Source organism: Delphinus delphis, chromosome 11 (genome assembly GCF_949987515.2).
Source record: "Delphinus delphis chromosome 11, mDelDel1.2, whole genome shotgun sequence".
Taxonomy (NCBI): Eukaryota; Metazoa; Chordata; class Mammalia; order Artiodactyla; family Delphinidae; genus Delphinus; species Delphinus delphis.
In genome coordinates this window covers 13,316,042-13,334,928 of record NC_082693.1, presented here as the reverse complement: position 1 = coordinate 13,334,928, position 18,887 = coordinate 13,316,042, and the positions used below count along the sequence as shown (strand labels likewise).

At 37.1% G+C, this 18,887-nt stretch overlaps 1 protein-coding gene across 1 annotated transcript in view; it reads left to right on the top strand.

Moving 5' to 3' along the window:
• Positions 1 to 18,887, top strand: part of SLC15A5 (solute carrier family 15 member 5) — a 90,339-nt gene that overhangs the window by 18,543 nt on the left and 52,909 nt on the right. Inside the window, 2 exon segments of the mRNA XM_060024345.1 lie at positions 4,387 to 4,553; positions 13,378 to 13,598. Of these exon segments, the coding sequence (XP_059880328.1) occupies positions 4,387 to 4,553; positions 13,378 to 13,598 (388 nt within the window).

Genomic DNA, 18,887 nt, shown 5'->3' with positions numbered 1-18,887 from the left:
CGCGTACAGCCAAAAAAAAAAAAAAAAAAAAAAAAAGCCGATCATTGACCTAATATAGAGATCTAAAGGCATAAAACTGCTTTTAAAAAAAGGAAAAAATACTTGTGACCTACATATAGAAAGTATTCTTTACATAGGACACAAGAAGCATGAACCAATTAAAAACACTGATGAAATTTATTAAAATTAAAAACAGTTGCTGTTATCAAAAGATTTAACTAAGAAAATGATGAGGCAAACCACAGACTGGGAGAAAACATTTGTAGAACATATATCTGACAAAAGACATGCAGCCTGAATATATAAAGAACTTTTACAAATCAATAATAGGAAGATAAACTACCCAGTTGAAAAATCATAGAGGGATTCAAGGACAGACCATGACAGTAGCCCCATTCCTTCCAGGTCCTCCTTTTTTTACATCTAAAAAACCCTGGACATAACACAACAAACAAACATAGGAAGATTCTGAAAGGTGGAAAGATAACAGACTCTAGCTAGAGATCTTGGAACTTGAGAGAGGAGAGCAATGAGTTTTCTGGGTTTTCTTTTTGCCAACAGTGGAGAAGCCTGGAACTGCCCACAGGCATGGTGGGGAGAGGGCAGCTCCAAGAAAAGCCTGCTGCCCTTAGGTAAAGTACCAGGGAAAGGGCAGCCTAACATAAAATATCTTTTTGATAATACCTGCCCTACTTCAGGCAAACACTGTGGAAAAACTGCCCTACCCTCCTACTCTGGCTCCATAGTTTCAGCAGGAAAGAAGAATCTATTGTACGTACACACACACGCGCACACACACACACCTACACACATACAAAGCAGGCGGGGACACTCTGATTCCCCAGCTTGAGTGGTATGTTGGTGGGACCAAGTAAGGAACTGGTCTTCAATCCTCTGCCCAGCAGAAGCAGGTCAGGCACCAATCCACCCTCCTGGGTAATGTCAGCTGAGCACAGCAAGGAGCCAATCCCCACCATAAATCAGCAAGTGGAATTAGTAGAGTCAGGAGGCTGGTCTTCAACTAACAATCTAATTCCACATCCGCTATTCCTCTCTCTCTTTCCCCACACTTAGCAGTACTCCCCTGAGGAATGAAGGAAGCAATCCTGGTTAAAATTCAACTCTTTACTTGTTCTATTACTGTACTTACAGAGCCAAACAGGTCTGGAGAAAAATGTAAAATCATGCTATGCTGGCACTAAATACATGGCCAACCTCAAGTGAATCCTTACCATCATCCTTCAGGTGTACAGTATGCAATCATTCTCTCTCCTCCTCCTTCATATGACTGTTTCTAACCTTTTCCTTTCTTCTCAAACCTTCAATATCCCCTTCTCATAGCCAGTCTTACCTGTTCCCTCTGCTTCCTTTACTTAAAGGAAGAAAGAAAGAAAAAAGAGAGAGAGAGAAAGAAAGAAAGAAAGAAAGAAAGAAAGAAAGAAAGAAAGAAAGAAAGAAAGAAAGAAAGAAAGAAAGAAAAAGAAAGAAAGGAGGGAGGGAGGGAAGGAAGGAAGGGAGGGAGGGAGGGAGGGAGGGAGATGTATGGGAAATGCCATAGGATGACCCCCGGTGGGTCACACTCTTGGCAGATCCATGTCCCTGAGTATGGGAACAACCTGTGACCTGTCTCTACTGAAGAGAACATGGCAAAGATGATAGGATATCACCCCCTCCTTATGTTATATGGCAAAGGTGAAGGGATTTTGCAATGTAATTAAGTTCTCTAATCAGTTGCTTTTGAGTTAATCAAAGGGGAAGATTATCCTGGTATCCTGGGTGGGCCTGATCTAATTAGGTAAGCCCTTCATATTTTAGTGATAATTGTTCTAATATAGATCTATTAGTGTTTGTACAACTAAAACATTGACCAAAACTCATAAAACCATATTTTAAAATTTTTTATTTGATTTTAATTTTTATTTTACATTGGAGCATAGTTGAGTAACAGTGTTGTGTTAGTTTCAGGTGTACAACAAAGTGATTCAGTTGTACATGTATCTATTCTTTTTCAAATTCTTTTCCCATTTAGGTTATCACAGAATATTGAGCAGAGTTCCCTGTGCTATGCAGGAGGTCCTTGTTGGTTATCTATTTTAAATATAGTAGTCCATAAAACCATATTTTTAAATGGGTAAATTTTATTATATTCAATATTACTTCAATAATTTTTTAAGCTAGTGTTAATGAAATGGAATAGGACCCTTTGGTCCTTGTCCCCCATGTCCTCTGCCTGCCCTTTGTCTGTGGAAAAACTTTAGCCAAAGAATGAATTTAATCAGAGAAGTAAGAAAATGCAGAAGCAAAGAAAATCAGTCAAACAGGACAAAACAATAATCATTTAGTCCCTAAGCATAGTCAAGGATCTTTAGCTCCTCCTCAAGGGCTGTAGATAATATTCTAAGCCACATCCTGTGAGCTGTCTTGTAGATACTGAAACCTGTGCCAGGTGGAAGAAGTTAACTACATGATGACCAGACTGTAGCCGTAATATAAGCTGCCACAATGCCAAGAATTGGACTCAAGGAAATGGGAACAAACTGACCCCGGAACTGAAGATTAATTGTACTTAAGACAATCAAGATGATGCTCGTCAGACCACTGTATGACCAATTTCAAGATGACTGTCCAAACTAACTGTACTGTTTCTACATGTAGTCCCCTCCTTCCGCCAATAAGAGCTCTTGCCCACTGGCTGTCAGTGGAGGGGAGTAAGCCTTTGGACGGGAGTCCGCCCTCCCCCTGCCCCAGTTTCAGGCATCCAAATTAAAGCAAACTTTCCTTTCCATCAAACTTGCCTCTTTATTGGCTTTTGAGCGGTGAGCAGCCAGACCCCACTTTCAGTAGCTGTAAGACACCCCCTTTGCAATGGGACTCCAGCAGCAGAATTTAGACCCAATGAAAGGTTGAGAGTTAGAGATTATTCCTCCAGAACTTGCAAACCATACTACTGGGATAGGTACTTATTTTTAATATTGTTTGTTAGGAGGAGACACTGGAAGCTTTATTCAAATGACACTAATTTCTTTGGTTTACCCATGCCATGGTCTAGGTATAACTTGAGTATTCCTGAGTTTTCCCATACTTTGAAAAGTGGAATAAATAAGTTTCAACTCTTTAACCATGTAATCTTTTCCAGGTTCAGGAGGCATATTCAATGAGGTATTATTTATGGCTTCTCTAGAGTCACAACAGAGTTGACTTGTTGCTGTAGAGACCATATGATTTGTAAAGCCTAAAATATTATCAGACGCTTTACAGAAAAGTTTGTCAACTTCTGCTTTAGAGAAAAGAGAACACATTCTTCCTATATCTATTCTAAATAGAAAGGAAACATAGATAATGAAACTGATTAGACATAGCTGATGTGTATGCGCTTACTAAGAAAGCTAAGAACAGAAATGTAGATGGCCAACAGGCATATGAAAAGATGCTCAACATCGCTAATCATCAAGGAAATGCAAATCAAAACCACAATGAGATATCACCTCACACCTGTCAGAATGGCTATCATCAAACAGAACACAAATAAATGTTGGTGAGGGTGTGGAGAAAAGGGAAACCTTGTGCACTGCAGGTGGGAATGTAAGTTGGTGCAGCCACTGTAGAAAACAGTATGGAGGTTTCTCAAAAAACTAAAAATAGAACTACCATGTGACCCAGCAATCCCACTCCTGAGTATATACCTGAAAAAAAAAAAAAAACCCACTAATTTGAAAAGATTCATGTACCCCAATATTCATGGCAGCATTATTTACAGTTGTCAAGATATGGAAACAACCTAAGTGTCCATGAACAGAGGAATGAATAAGGGAAATGTGATCACACACACACACACACACATACACACACACAATGGAATACTACTCAGCCATAAAAAAAGAATGAAACTTTGCCATTTGCAGCAACATGGATGGACTTGGAGGGTATTTTGTCAAGTGAAATAAGTCAGATACAGGAACACAAATACTGTATGATATCACTTATATGTAGAATCTAAAAAATACAGCAAACTAATGAATATGACAGAAAAGAAGCAGACTCACAGATAGAGAGAACAAACTAGTGCTTGTGGGGTTGGGGGAATATAGGGGTAGGGGAGTGGGAGGTATAAACTACTGAGTGTAAGATAGGCTCAAGGATGAGTTGTACAACTTGGGGAACATAGCCAATATTTTGTAATAACTATAAATGGAGAGTAACCTTTAAAAATTGTATAAAAAATTTTTAAATGAAATTAAAAAAAGAAAGCTGATAAACAACATTTGCAAAATCTAGTTCAGCTAACATGCTGCTAAGTTGTAGCTTATATTTATTAAAATCATTAAAATTAGCAATTGTTATATTAAGTAACTCAATGGTAATTTTATTTTTGTTTTGGTATCCCAGGTTTTATTGGATCATGAGCCTAAATGCAACTGTTGTCTTTCTGGGACTGTCTTATATCCAGCACTTGGCGGCCTGGGCCCTGGTCTTACTTCCTTTTATGTCTACACTTATGGCTCTGATAACCCTTTGTATGATGCACTATAACCTGATTTATCAGCCAGGAAAATGTAAGCAAATAACACTTTACATGGATTTATTTGGTTCCTATGGTTTTCTCAACACATCTTCTTCCTCTTGGATCCCCTATAACTTCTCTTTCAACTCAGAAAATTTGCAGAGTCTGTCAGTTATTATACTTGAGAGCAACAGATTCTTCAAGAATATCAATAATCTCTATCTTCTTGGATCAAATTGTTCCATGTTTGGGCAGTGAGGTACTCTTCATGTTGGGCCTGAGTCCTTCAGACAAGCCTGTGTTGTCTTTGAATGCTTCCTTGCTTTCTGGTATGCCAAGATATTCTATGGTCATCATTCTCTTCCCTGAACTTTGAATCATCTCTTTCTTAAAGAACTGTTTCCTTTTCTTGTATATATACTGGTATTTAGAGACTACAGTCTTGGTGATGGAGATGCTCATCGCTACTTAGTCCATCATGGTTTCTAGGTCTTTCAATGCTCAGACCTAGAAAATGTCCTTTTCTTTTTCTCTAAGATAACATACATTTTGGACTATACGAACACCATAATCAAAACTGGAACTACAGGATTTTTCCTTAACCTTATCAAACTCAAGTCTTTTTCTACTTCTTCCCATGCCAAAATCCCAGTTCACAATGATTACTGACAGTCTCAAAATTCTTCTTAGTTTTTTTCTTTATGTTATAATCCCTAGGAATGTACACTAAGATGATTATGTTTTAAAGTCACTTGGTATAGTTCCTCTCTGTTTGGTTATGCCACTAACTTTAAATACAATTAAGTGCATTTGTTCCATTGGTGAGGTTAGTTTTTTTTTTTAGTTGTTGATAGAGTGTAATATGATTCTTATTTTGTGTTAAGCACTTTACATCCTGTATCTCATTTCATACCATATCAACAATAGGAAATAGTGTTAAAATTCACTTTTTGCATGTAAAGATTTAGACAATAGTTACTAAAATCTGGACCCAGACCATTCCTAATAAATTGGGAAAAAGCACAGAATCTTAGTAGCTCTGAACCCACAAGTCTCCTATCCAAAGTATTTCTATATTATATTATACTCAGTCTAGCCCACTCAAAGCTAAATGTGAAAACTGTTAAATAGCTCATATAACCCTGTCATAAGCATATATTGTTTAACATCCAGCACTGATCCCCCTTAAGTCACAGTAACAATACTTCCTATATCTTTGAAGGACCCACAGGTCTTTGGAGACCTTATTGAGCTACACTGTGAAGCCTTGCCTGTGGACTTTTTAATTACATATCTGCATACATCAGGTTTTTCTTTCTTCCAGTTTTAGTGAGATATAATTGGCATACAGCATTATATAAATTTAAAGTGCACAACATAATGATCTGACTTCCATACGTTATGAAATGATCACCACAAGTTTAGTGATGGTCCATGACCTCATACAGATACAAACTACATGAAAAAAATTTTAAAAAATTTTCCCTTGTGATGAGAACTCTTAGGATTGACTCTCTTAACAACTTTCATCTATAACATACAGTTGTGTTCATTATATTAATCATGTTGTACATTACATCCCTTGTACTTATTTATCTTATAACTGGAAGTTTATACCTTTTGACCATTTCTGTCACCATACAAAGATATTACATTGCTACTGACTACATTGTCCACACTGTATATTTCATCCCTGTGACTCATTGATTTTGTAACTGGAAGTTTATACCTCTTAATTTCCTTCATCTATTTCATTCATTCTTTAAAAATCCTGAGGTATTTTTAAAATTTGAAAATTTTAAATACTTGGAAGCATTTTAAAAATTTTATTTTGTTTTAAATTTTAAATAATTTTATGGATCTAAAATTCATGCACAAACAAGGTCTACTTGTATTCCTATATCCCCTCTATTCCTTTAGGTGTCCTTTTACATATTTTTAAAGAATCATCCTTCCATTTTTTAAATAAAGAAAAATACTAAAATTGTATATATGTGTATATATCTCTATGTATATGTATGTATTTCCTCCCTTCTCCTATAAACAGTAGCATTTTATTCACACTTTTCTCACCTGCTTTTTTCATTTAATATAACCTAGGAATTGCTTCATAACTGTATATAACAATATTCCTCATTCTTTTTCTAGCTGGATAGTACTCCATTGTTTATTTTACCAGTTTTATATTGATGGATGTTTGGTTCGTTTCTTTACTTCTGCCACATTAAATAGGTTCTAAAGAATAGCTTGGTGCATACGTCTCTTAGCATTTTTTCCCCAGCAGATCTTTAGGATAGATTCCTACAAATTGGATTACTAAATCAAAAAGTAAATCCACAGATAATTTTGCTATATATCGTCAAATTCCCTTCTGTAGTGGTTGTACCATATTGTATTTCCACCAAAAATGTATGACAATGACTATTTCCCTACAATCTCTCCAATTTTTTTCAATTTTTAGATTTCTATACACTGAAGATATTAATTCTTTGTTTACGATAAAAGTTGCGAATATTATTCCCATCTGTCATATATCTTTTAATTTTGCTTCTTGTGTTGTTATCCATGCACAACACTTATTGTTTGTTTATTTGTTTTGTCTTTTGTGTGGTTTTTGTTTGTAATCAAATTTATCAATCTTCTCCCTTATTGCTTCTAGATTTTGATTCATGGTGAAAAAGTTTTCCTCATTCCCAGATTATAAAGGAATTCATTCATATTTTCTTTTGGTATATATATATATACCTTTACATCTGTGACCCATTTGGAAATTATATTAGAATAAGTTTTATGAGTGAACTCAATTTTATCTTTTTTCCATATGACTGTCACATTATCCAACCTCACTCATTAAAAAGTTTGTATTTTCCCCGCTAATCTGAGATGCCACCTCCTTTGTATATGGCTACTTGCACTTCTAGAGTTTCTATTCTGTCCCTTTGGTTAGTCAGTCTACCTGTATTCATATTCATCTATCTTGTTTAACTCTGACCTTAATTTCTAAATAACACATTTTACTTTTGGTAGTACTTTGACTGCTACCACTGTTTCTACCACTTAACTATACAACTACCAGTAACAGCAGTGCAATAAGTTATATTTTTAAAAATTCACTGTTGTTACTTCATTTCTCCACATACCAGTGAGGTGGGCAAGAAGGGCCCCATATTTCCTTTTACAGACTAGACTCCATGTCCTATGCCCCTGCTCCTGTACCATCCTGAGCTATCTTTTTTTTTTTTTTTTTTTTTTGCGGTATGCGGGCCTCTCACTGTTGTAGCCTCTCCCATTGCGGAGCACAGGCTCCGGACGCGCAGGCTCAGCGGCCATGGCGCACGGGTCCAGCCGCTCCGCGGCATGTGGGATCTTCCCGGACTGGGGCACGAACCCGTGTCCCCTGCATCGGCAGGCAGACTCTCAACCACTGCGCCACCAGGGAAGCCCCCTGAGCTATCTTTACCATTTCACCTACCGTGTTGTGTTGAAATCATCTATTTCTGAATATAGTTAGAAATTCCTGTGTTGTGTACATACTTGGAATATGGTAAATGCTCAGTGTTTGTTATTGTTAAACTGAGTACAAAAAATGAGACATACTTGAATTAAATGACTTGCCCAAGGTGTCACAGGCAGTGGCTGAAGTGGAACCAGAACCCAGGCCTACCTTTTCTCAGGCTAGAGCTCGTTTTATTACACCACATACTGAAGCAGTGAAACAGGGAAAACATCATCCCCAGAAGCCTCTGCTTTGTTCCTCAGAGCTCTGTGCTCTGTGGATCACAGCCAGGCAGTACACAGGCTCCTGGTAGTCTGTGGAATGGGTTCATTATGCAAAAAGGGTCTGAGAGATCCTCTCTGTCAGCCCCAAAAAGGCAAAAAAGAGGAATAAATAAACTTACCAAAAGACCACTTTGACGTATTCTAAAGTGTGTAATTATCAAATAATTCTGATTTTTTGTGACTAATTATGTATAGATAATTTTCATATTCAAATTTTCTAAATAACTATTTGGCATCCAACCATTTCCTTCCTAATCTCCTATTTGAAAATATATTCATCTGAAGAAAGAACTACAGTTCTTCAAGTAATACAAATCTATCTGAACACCTCTGTTTACTGCCAGCCTACTCTAGTCCATATGTTACATATTTTAACATGTGGTAAGGTAACCTTCCTTTGGACATTTACAAGAAAGAAACTGCATTAGCTGCTAGTAAAATTATAATATAAAATGTTCACCAGTGGTTTACTTTACACAGTACTATATCAAATGAATATTCTGGAGTTGTTTTGCTTTGTTTTGTTTTCTATTTCCAAGTTATACGATCACCCAATTATGATGAAGTAAAACTCTGTCTTGCCTCTAGAAAAGTATATAATCCTTATTTTGGCTTCTTCCTCTCTGATGACTAAATTGGAAATTCCTCAAAGCTGTAATTCAAAGCCATAGGTGACCTTAAAGAAATGATTTTTTATATGCTACCTTTTATTTTAAGGTAACTTTTCAAATGTGGACCATGCGTTCCATTATGTTTAGCTGTCAAGCATGGCCTTCATTTGCATTTCTTCCCACTGCTATAATTTTGAGAACTGGCAGGTGACCAAAGAAGAAAAAAATGTGCATCTACCATCTACAGGGCAATGTAGGCTTTTTTTATTATAATTAGGTAGCATAGATATTCATGATTAGATCAAGGTCAGAGGAGCAGAACGTCAGAGCTAAGAACTTAAAGGTACAAAGAATAGAAATATTGCTTTCTAAAGTATTTCTTTTTTAAATAGTAGTGGCTACAATCTTTAAGTTTTTCAACAAAGCATTTAAAATAGCTCATCTATTTTATTTTAAAATGTGCACGCCTGGTGTGTTTGCCATGCACGTTTAAACTGGAGCTTGAAGTTTCACTTCAGGTTTTTTTTTCAGCTTCCCATTTCTGCTCCTGGTGCAGAAAACCAATCTGGGGATTATAATGACAACGGATTTTTCTTTTTAAGGCTGAGTCTACAAGACACACAAAATTATTTGTACAGAAGGCATGAGTTTTCTATTAAGTCTAATAGATTAATCCAGGAAGGTGGTGTGATGTTTAGATGTAGAGGTTTTCACGGGGACATCCCTCCTAACACTCGGGATAACTACCTTTGGATGGGACAATGGGCGCTCCCTTTGGGTAGACAGATTACCATATAGCTCCTTTTCTTGACCGCTCTAACTTACTGGCTCCCTCTCAGTCCATCTGATCAATTTAGGTTTATTACTTCCTCTTCTCTCTGACTTACAACCCATGTAGTTCATTGTCCGCTCTTGGGTACCTTTTCTCCTCTCACAGTCTCCTAATGGGGAGCCCTCCGATTTATTCTAGGGACCCCACTCTTCTCACCCTCTTTCCTTAAGTAACCTCTAGTCCCACAGCTTTTAATGCCAACTATACACCAAACGCTCAATTTCATTTGACCTCTCTCCTCACCTTGAAACTCATATATCCGACTTCCTAGTCAACATTTTGATTTTGTTACCTAGCAGTCATCTCAAATTTAACCTGACCAAAACTCAACTCTTGATTCACCCAACTGCAAACGGATTCCATTCTTGTCTTCTCCATCTTCATGTAAGTCACCGAAACCCAGTGGTTTAAGGGGAAGGAAAGTAGCATCCTCAAATCTTCTCATTTCTTCAACCTCTCCCCACATTGGAAGATCCTATTGATTCTCTAACAACACATCCCATTCTGTTCACTTCTCTTCTTGCTGTTTTATGTCCAAGTCATCACGACTTCTTACCTGTATTCCAGCTTCCTCTCTTGTTCCTTAAAATCCATTATGCATACAACTACTAGAGTTCCAGAGTAACTTTTTAAAAATATACATCATATGTCCACTCTGCATAAAATTTCTTAATGGTTTCCCATAACATGGAGAATAAACTCCAAGCTCCTTACTTTTGGTCTGTAAAGTCTGACCCTAATCAAATCTTAGACCTCATCTCCTTCCAACATTCTACCTGAGCTACTGACTCATTGGCCTTTCCTGTTCCTGAGCTTCTCCCTTCTCATTTCTACTTCATGACATGCCTGATATATGCTTCCTCCAGGTCTTTTTGCCTATTTCCAGTCTATTCAATCCTCAGTTCAAATTTCAACTCTTTAGGTGTCCTCTACACCCTACCCACAATCAGTCTCTATCTTATCACCTCATTTTGTTTTCATCATTGAACTCACCTAATATTTCCCTGCTTGTTTAGTGTCTTCTCAGGGATCTCTAGATCTTGTTCACTACTATATTGTTAAGGCCTAGAAAAGTCCCTGACACATAGTAGGTACGTAATAAATATGTTAAATGAATGAATGATTGCATTCACATTTGTTTGGCATCAATTATGCACACTTGGAGGGCTAAAATTTTAGACCTCATTCATACCTAATCATTTCTTGTTCTTAACCATTTTGTTTTTGCTGCTTCATATCACCATATCAGGTACAATTTTACTTGTTTAAATAAATTAATTTTTCAAAGTGTGTATTCAAGGCAGTGCTACTCAAAACTTGGTCCATGGGGTAGTGCTGATCATAAACTGTTTGTTACTGGTGTGCAACATAGAAAATAAAGACACTGAGAGAAAACATGTAGAAATATTACGGAAAGTTACATCATATGTCTGTTGAATCTAATAATCAAAAGATCAGGTTTTATATTTTGTATCTTTGTTTTTATTTTATTTTTTAGGTATTCCATTTTATCGTATTTCACAAATGTATTGACCATGATAGTTGAGAATTTTTTTAAAAAAACTTATCTTTTAACACAGCTAGTTTCAGAAGCGCTAATCCGAACTACCTTGGATATGATATTACCTACTATGATAGTGGTATTTAACTACTTAATAAGACTGGAGGTATCAATTTATCATGCATAAAAGCAGATCCAAATTTATCTTGTGACAAATAGTGATTTGTTTATATGGAAAAGAACTAGTGGGTTTAAAACATATTACATTCAATAAAGTCCTGAATTTAAAACATAGGAAGGAAATTGGGGAGAATACCTCTTGAAATAACCCTTCATCCTGCAAATAGTTATTGTTTAATAATGAAGTCTTTTTGAAAGCACAGAGGAAGTTGGATCAATGCCAGTAATGACCCTCCTGTCTACATAGTATTGTTTCGCAAGAGTTGAGCAGAGAACAGGTTGATGAGCAACAGAGATAAGACGAGAAGGAAATGTCAGGAAGTTAAGCCTCCTAGCCCAGACCTGTTCAAATTCAGTCTCTAGACTGTTCATCAAGACATTCTCAGTTTTCATCTTACCAAAATCTTAAGTAAACTAATTGAAACAGCTGGGAATAGTCTCCTAATAGAGAAGTTCTTTCTCCAGTAGTAAAGAGATGTCCCAATGATTTCCTTGTTAAGAGACACAGACCTTGGTCACTCACAGGTGCTTCTGTTCTCTTGGCCTTCTCAGTTCTGGTCTGGCCACAGTGACTAAGAGGCAGTAGTAACTGTAGATATGAGCCTATCTCCTGCCAGCAATTATCCCGACATACTTCCACTTGACCTCAACACACTTCACAGAGGCCTCTGCTGTAATCACTCTTGGTCACTACCAATTTGGGCTGGATTGGATTCAGTGACTTAGAGGTGAAAGGCTCCATATTCCATTACCAGGCTCCCAGCTTCCTCAATTAATCAAAGACTGACATAATAGGTCTATTACAACTCTTAAAGAAAAGACCAGATCAAATCACTATCATCACTCTATAACCATAAAAAGAAAAATTAATAAATACCCTTTATTTAAATATAAAAACCAATACCCTGTGGTATTTAAATGAACTTGATTAGAAGGCATTTCACCTAGCATTTTACTATAGGAAACTTGAACATAATTAAAATGATGATCAAACTATTATCTGATTTTCTACAGCAGCTTTCTTTGGAGAAACTCCAACATTTTTATATTTATTTTATCGTTTATCCTGCAGCCATGGTTTGGTGTCTTGGTAATTTGTGAAAGGGTTTATCTGGTCAAAAGGAGTGCTATGAGAAGTTGTATCATGATTGGCACAGCTGAACTGCTAACCAAACCGGGATCTCTTATCTGTCATTGTATCAGGAAGTCCTAATGGAGTCGAAGAAAAGGTGAAATCTGAAAGATCATAAAAGAAGCAACAATGAGATTGCAAATCACTAGCAGTAAGTGATTGCAAACATCTAAAGCAATAAAATACTGCTGATGCTAAAGCAACAGCCATATAAACCCACAGGAAACTACTGGAAAAGTCAAAAGCCAACTAATCTAATCTGAACTTTTAGTGACACTATCAACATACATAAAGTCATTTGAAGAGTTCAAAGTTTAACCTTATGTCTGAAATTCCAGGATAAAGTCAAAGCAGAGAAAATATTTCCTTTCATCTACATGTCAAGATAAGAGACCGCCTCCTACCTAACAAGGAAAGTGCGGATTATTTATATGGCAATTTATATTAAAAACTAGTACTAGTTCTTTGTGTTAAGGCTGTAAATGAAACTTCAGGTTGTCTTAGTCATTAATGTGTTCAAGTTAGAGGCTTCTGAGAGCCTCTGAAATCTTTTACTTTGGTGCTTTATTTTGTCGCCTTTCTTCCCTTTTTAATATGCTTCCACTGATCTTAGCTTTTTCATTTTTTACATCATCCGTCAGGCACCACCTTGGGCTGGTCACCAGGATGCCAGAGCCCTTGTCAGAAGCTTACTCCTTTGAATTCAACCCCTTGGGTGCTAAAATCTTCTCAATCACTTTACTGCCTTTCATCCTTACAACTGCCATCTTTCTGATTGACATTGTGGAAACTTGAAGAACAGTTCCTTTACTAATATGTAATATTTCCAATTGCTTGCAGGTTGCTCCCTCCTGACAACCTTTGGGGTGTTTGTTAATGCACTAAAAACATGCTGTCTGCAGTATTGCCACCTTGGTGGAGGTGTGACAAGCTGGTTAGACCATGCCAAGGAAAAAAATGGCGGCCGCTACAGTGAGCTCCATGTGGAAGACACAAAATTTTTCTTCACCCTTCTCCCTCTCTTCATTTTTCAGCTCCTCTACAGAATGTGCCTTATGCAGGTGAGGAAAGGTAATTAATACTACCCCTAGCAACAACCAAATGACTGCATGTTAACATAACAAGTGAACATTTCTTTTCACCCCAACAAGTGCTTCCCATATACTTCATTAGGCTGTTATCATACAAATACATTACAGGCTCTAATTTTAAAAGCTAAGTGGGGTCAGACAGAGGCATACCTGAGGAGGACCTGGGTGTAATGTTTCTCCTATAGAACTATGAATGTCTGTCAGTAGGTGCAGACAATACTTCAGAGAATTTGTCATAAGGCCTAAGAGTAATGCACAAATGTGAGACCTATGGTTAATTACCCAACTACTCCCTTCCAAAGGTTTTGCCTTCCTCCTTGACCAAGCCTTTAAAAACTGGTACTAGCAAGTAGCTAAAATGGCTGATTTGAGTACCACCCCCCACTGTACTCTTAAGTATAAATACTAATCAGCAAACGATTCTTTCCCTACCAATTCTTAGTTCCCTTGGTGAATCAGTCCCTATGCTATGAGGAAATCAAGGGGAAAATACTAAGTCCAAAGTACTGTTTATAAGTATATGTGATTTTAATACAATTTTAATGTAGTAATGGTCAAAGAGTCACTTACTTATGAAGAAATATAAATGATTATAAAAGTCTTTGAAGAAATTTGGGACTCTGCATTACTAACCTCTACCTTGGAATTAGATGGCTAATGAGTGAGCTATATTCTTAAATCACAGAATAATAGAGCTGGGAAAAAACTTAGAGATTAACTTATTCAACTACTTCATTTGTTGAAGAGGAAACTGAGGCTCAGAAAAATTAAGCGATTTTGAAGGGGATAAGGAGGTCATACAGTGAATAGTAGTGAAGGAAAAGCAGAATCGACCTTCTTATTCTTAGTACAATGCTTGCTTCTCTAAACCAGGGGTCAGCAAATTATTACCTGCAGGCCAAATCAGCCCACTGCCTTTTTCATATGTCCTGCAAGGTAAGAAGGTTTTTACATTTTTCTATGGTTTAAAAAAATCAAAAGAAGAAAAATGTTTTGTAGCAAAAGACAATTATATGAAATTCAAAATTCAGTGTCCGTACCCACAGACATAGAAAACAAATTTATGATTACCAAAGGGGAAGGTGGGGGGTGGGGAGGATAAATTAGGAGTTTGGTATACACACTACTATATATAAAATAGGTAACCAACAAGGACCTACTGTATAGCACAAGGAACTATACTCAATATTTTGTAATAGCTTTAAGGGAAAAGAATCTGAAAAAGAATATATATATATATATATATATATATATATATATATATACACACACACACATATATATATATATATATGAATATATGAATCACTTTGTGGTACACCTGAAACTAACACAACAATGTAAATCAACTATACTTCAATTAAAAAAAAGAAAGTAGCCCGTGCACAGCAACAAAGACCCAGTGCAGCCAGAAATAAATAAAATTAAATTAAAAAAAAAGGAAGAAAGTACAATTGTTAGAAAAGGATAAGTATAGAACTTCTGTTTGGTTAGAAGGATCCTGTCCTTCTAACCAAACAGAATAAAAACTTCTTTTTTAAAAGAAAAAAAATTCAGAATCCATAAATAAAGTTTTATTGGAACACAACCACTCCTGTTTGTTTGTCATAGTATGTCTGCTTATGCATGGAAACAGCAGAGCTGAGTACTTGCAACAGAATCCACATGTGGAAATATTGTCTATCTGGCCTTTTACACAAAAGTTTGCTGACCCTTGTTCTAAACAATGCATGAAAGCTAGGCTGACTTAGCAGATTCAACCTCTCTCTTGACTCCACAATAGTAGATGGAACAAAACCACAAAATTACTACCTGTATATATGTCATTAATAGCATGAAAACACACTCCCTCTTGCAAGAGCATCAAAATCACAACTAACTGCTGAGTAATCATCAACAGGAAGACACTGGGACTCACCAATACAGATACCCCACATCCAAAGATAAAGGAGAAGTGTCAATGAGATGGTAAGAGGGGCTCAATCACAATAAAACCAAATCCCATAACTGCTGGGTGGGTGACTCACAAACTGGAGAACACTTATACCACAGAAGTCCACCCGCTGGAGTGAAGGTTCTGAGCCCCACATCAGGCTTCCCAACCTGGGGGTCTGGCAACAGGAAGAATTCCCAGAGAATCAGACTTTGAAGGCTAGTGGGATTTGATTGCAGGACCTTCACAGGACTAGGGGAAACAGAGGTTCCACTCTTGGAGGGCACACACAAAGTAGTGTGTGCATTAGGACCCAGGGGGAAGGAGCAGTGACCCCATAGGAGACTGAACCAGACCTACCTGCTAGTGTTAGATGGTGTCCTGAAGAGGCGGGGGTGGCTGTGACTAACTGAGGGGACAGGGACACTGGCAGCAGAAGTTCTGGGAAGTACTCCTTGGCGTGAGCCCTCCCGGAGTCCACCATTAGCCCCACCAAAGAAACTGTAGGCCTGAGTGCTGGGTTGCCTCAAGCCAAACAACCAACAGGGAGGGAATTCAGCCCCACCCATCAGCAGACAAGTGGATTAAAGTTTTACTGAGCTCTGCCCACCAGAGCAACACCCAGCTATACCCACCACCAGTCCCTCCAGTCAGGAAGCTTGCACAAGCCTCTTAGATAGACTCATCCACCAGAGGGCAGAGAGCAGAAGCATGAAAAACTACAATCCTGAAACCTGTGGAACAAAAACCACATTCACAGAAAGATAGACAAAATGAAAAGGCAGAGGACTATGTACAAGATGAAGGAACATGATAAAACCCCAGAAAAACAACTAAATAAAGTGGAGACAGGCAAACGTTAAGAAAAAGAATTCAGAATAATGATGGTGAAGATGATCTAGGACTTCAGAAAAAGAATGGAGGCAAAGATCGAGAAGATGAAAGAAATGTTTAACAAAGACCTAGAAGAATTAAAGAACAAACATCTAGAAGAATTAAAGAACAAACAAACAGAAATGAACAATACAATAACTGAATTGAAAAATACACTAGAAGGAATCAATAGCAGAATAACTGAGGCAGAAGAATGGATAAGTGACCTGGAAGACAGAATGGTAGAATTCACTGCTGCAGAACAGAATAAAGAAAAAAGAATGAAAAGAAATTAAGACAGCCTAAGAGACCTCTGGGACAACATTAAACACAACAACATTTGCATTATAGGGGTCCCAGAAGGAGAAGAGAGAGAGAAAGGACCCAAGAAAATATTTGAAGAGATTATAGTTGAAAATTTCCCTAACATGGGAAAGAAATAGCCACCCAAGTCCAGGATGTGCAAAGAGTCCCAGGCAGGATAAACCCAAGGAGAAACACGCCGAAACACACAGTAATAAAATTGACAAAAATTAAAGACGAAGAAAAATTATTAAAAGAAACAAGGGAAAAACCACAAATACAAGGGAACTCTCATAAGGTTAAGAGCTGATTTCTAAGCAGAAACTCTACAAACCAGGAGACAGTGGCACGATATACTTAAAGTGATGAAAGGGAAGAACCTACAACCAAGATTACTCTACCCCGCAAGGATCTCATTCAGATTCCACTGAGAAATCAAAAGCTTTACAGACAAGCAAAAGCTAAGAAAATTCAGCACCACCAAACCACCTCTACAACAAATGCTAAAGGAATGTCTCTAAATGGGAAACACAAGAGAAGAAAAGGACCTACAAAAACAAACCCAAAACAGTTAAGAAAATGGTAATAGGAACATACATATCAATAATTACCTTAAATGTGAATGGATTAAGTGCTCCAACCAAAAGACACAGGCTTGCTGAATGGATACAAAAACAAGATCCATATACAAGCTGTCTACAAGAGACTCACTTCAGACCTAGGGACACATACAGACTGAAAGTGAGGGGGTGGAAAAAGATATTCCATGCAATTGGAAATCAAAAGAAAGCTGGAGTAGCAATACTAATATCAGATAAAATAGACTTTAAAATAAAGAATGTTACAAGAGGCATGCAAGGACACTACATAATGATCAAGGGATCAATCCAAGAAGAAGATATACCAATTATAAATATATATACACCCAACGTAGGAGCACCTCAATACATAAGGCAAATGCTAACAGCTCTAAAAAAGGAAATCGACAGTAACACAATAATAGTGGGGGGCTTTAACACTCACTTACACCAATGGACAGATCATCCAAACAGAAAATGAATAAGGAAACACAAGCGTTAAATGACACAATAGACCAGACAGATTTAATTGATATTTATAGGACATTCCATCCAAAAACAGCAGATTACACTTTTTTCTCAAGTGCCCACGGAACATTCTCCAGGATTGATCACATCTTGGGTCACAAATCAAGCCTCGGTAAATTTAAGAAAACTGAAATCATATCAAGCATCTTTTCTGACCACAACACTATGAGATTAGAAATCAATTACAGGGGAAAAAATGTAAAAAACACAAAAACATGGAGGCTAAACAATGTGTTACTAAATAACCAAGAGATCACTGAAGAAATCAAAGAAGAAATCAGAAAATACCTAGAGACAAATGACATTGAAAACATGATGATCCAAAACCTATGGGATGCAGCAAAAGCAGTTCTAAGAGGGAAGTTTACAGCAATACAATCCTACCTCAAGAAACAAGAAAAATCTCAAATAAACAATCTAACCTTACACCTAAAGGAACTAGAGAAAGAAAAACAAAGAAAACCCAAAGTCAGTAGAAGGTAAGAAATCATAAAGATCAGAGCAGAAATAAATGAAATAGAAACGAAGAAAACAATAGCAAAGATCAATAAAACTAAAAGTTTGTTCTTTGAGAAGATAAACAAAATTCATAAACCTTTAGCCAGGCTCATCAAGAAAAAGAGGGAGAGGACTCAAATCAATAAAATTAGAAATGAAAAAGAAGTTACAATGGACACCACAGAAATATAAAGCATCATGAGAGACTACTACAAGCAACTCTGTGCTAATAAAATGGACAACCTGGAAGAAATGGACACAGTCTTATAAAGGTATAACCTTCCAAGGCTGAACCAAGAAGAAACAGAAAATATAACAGACCAATCACAAGTAATGAAGTTGAAACTGTGATTAAAAATCTTCCAACAAACAAAAGTCCAGGACCCCGATGGCTTCACAGGTGAATTCTATCAAACATTTAGAGAAGAGCTAGCACCCATCCTTCTCAAACTCTTCTAAAATATTGCAGAGAAAGGAACATTCCCAAACTCATTCTATGAGGCCACCACCACCCTGATAACAAAATCAGACAAAGAAACTACAAAA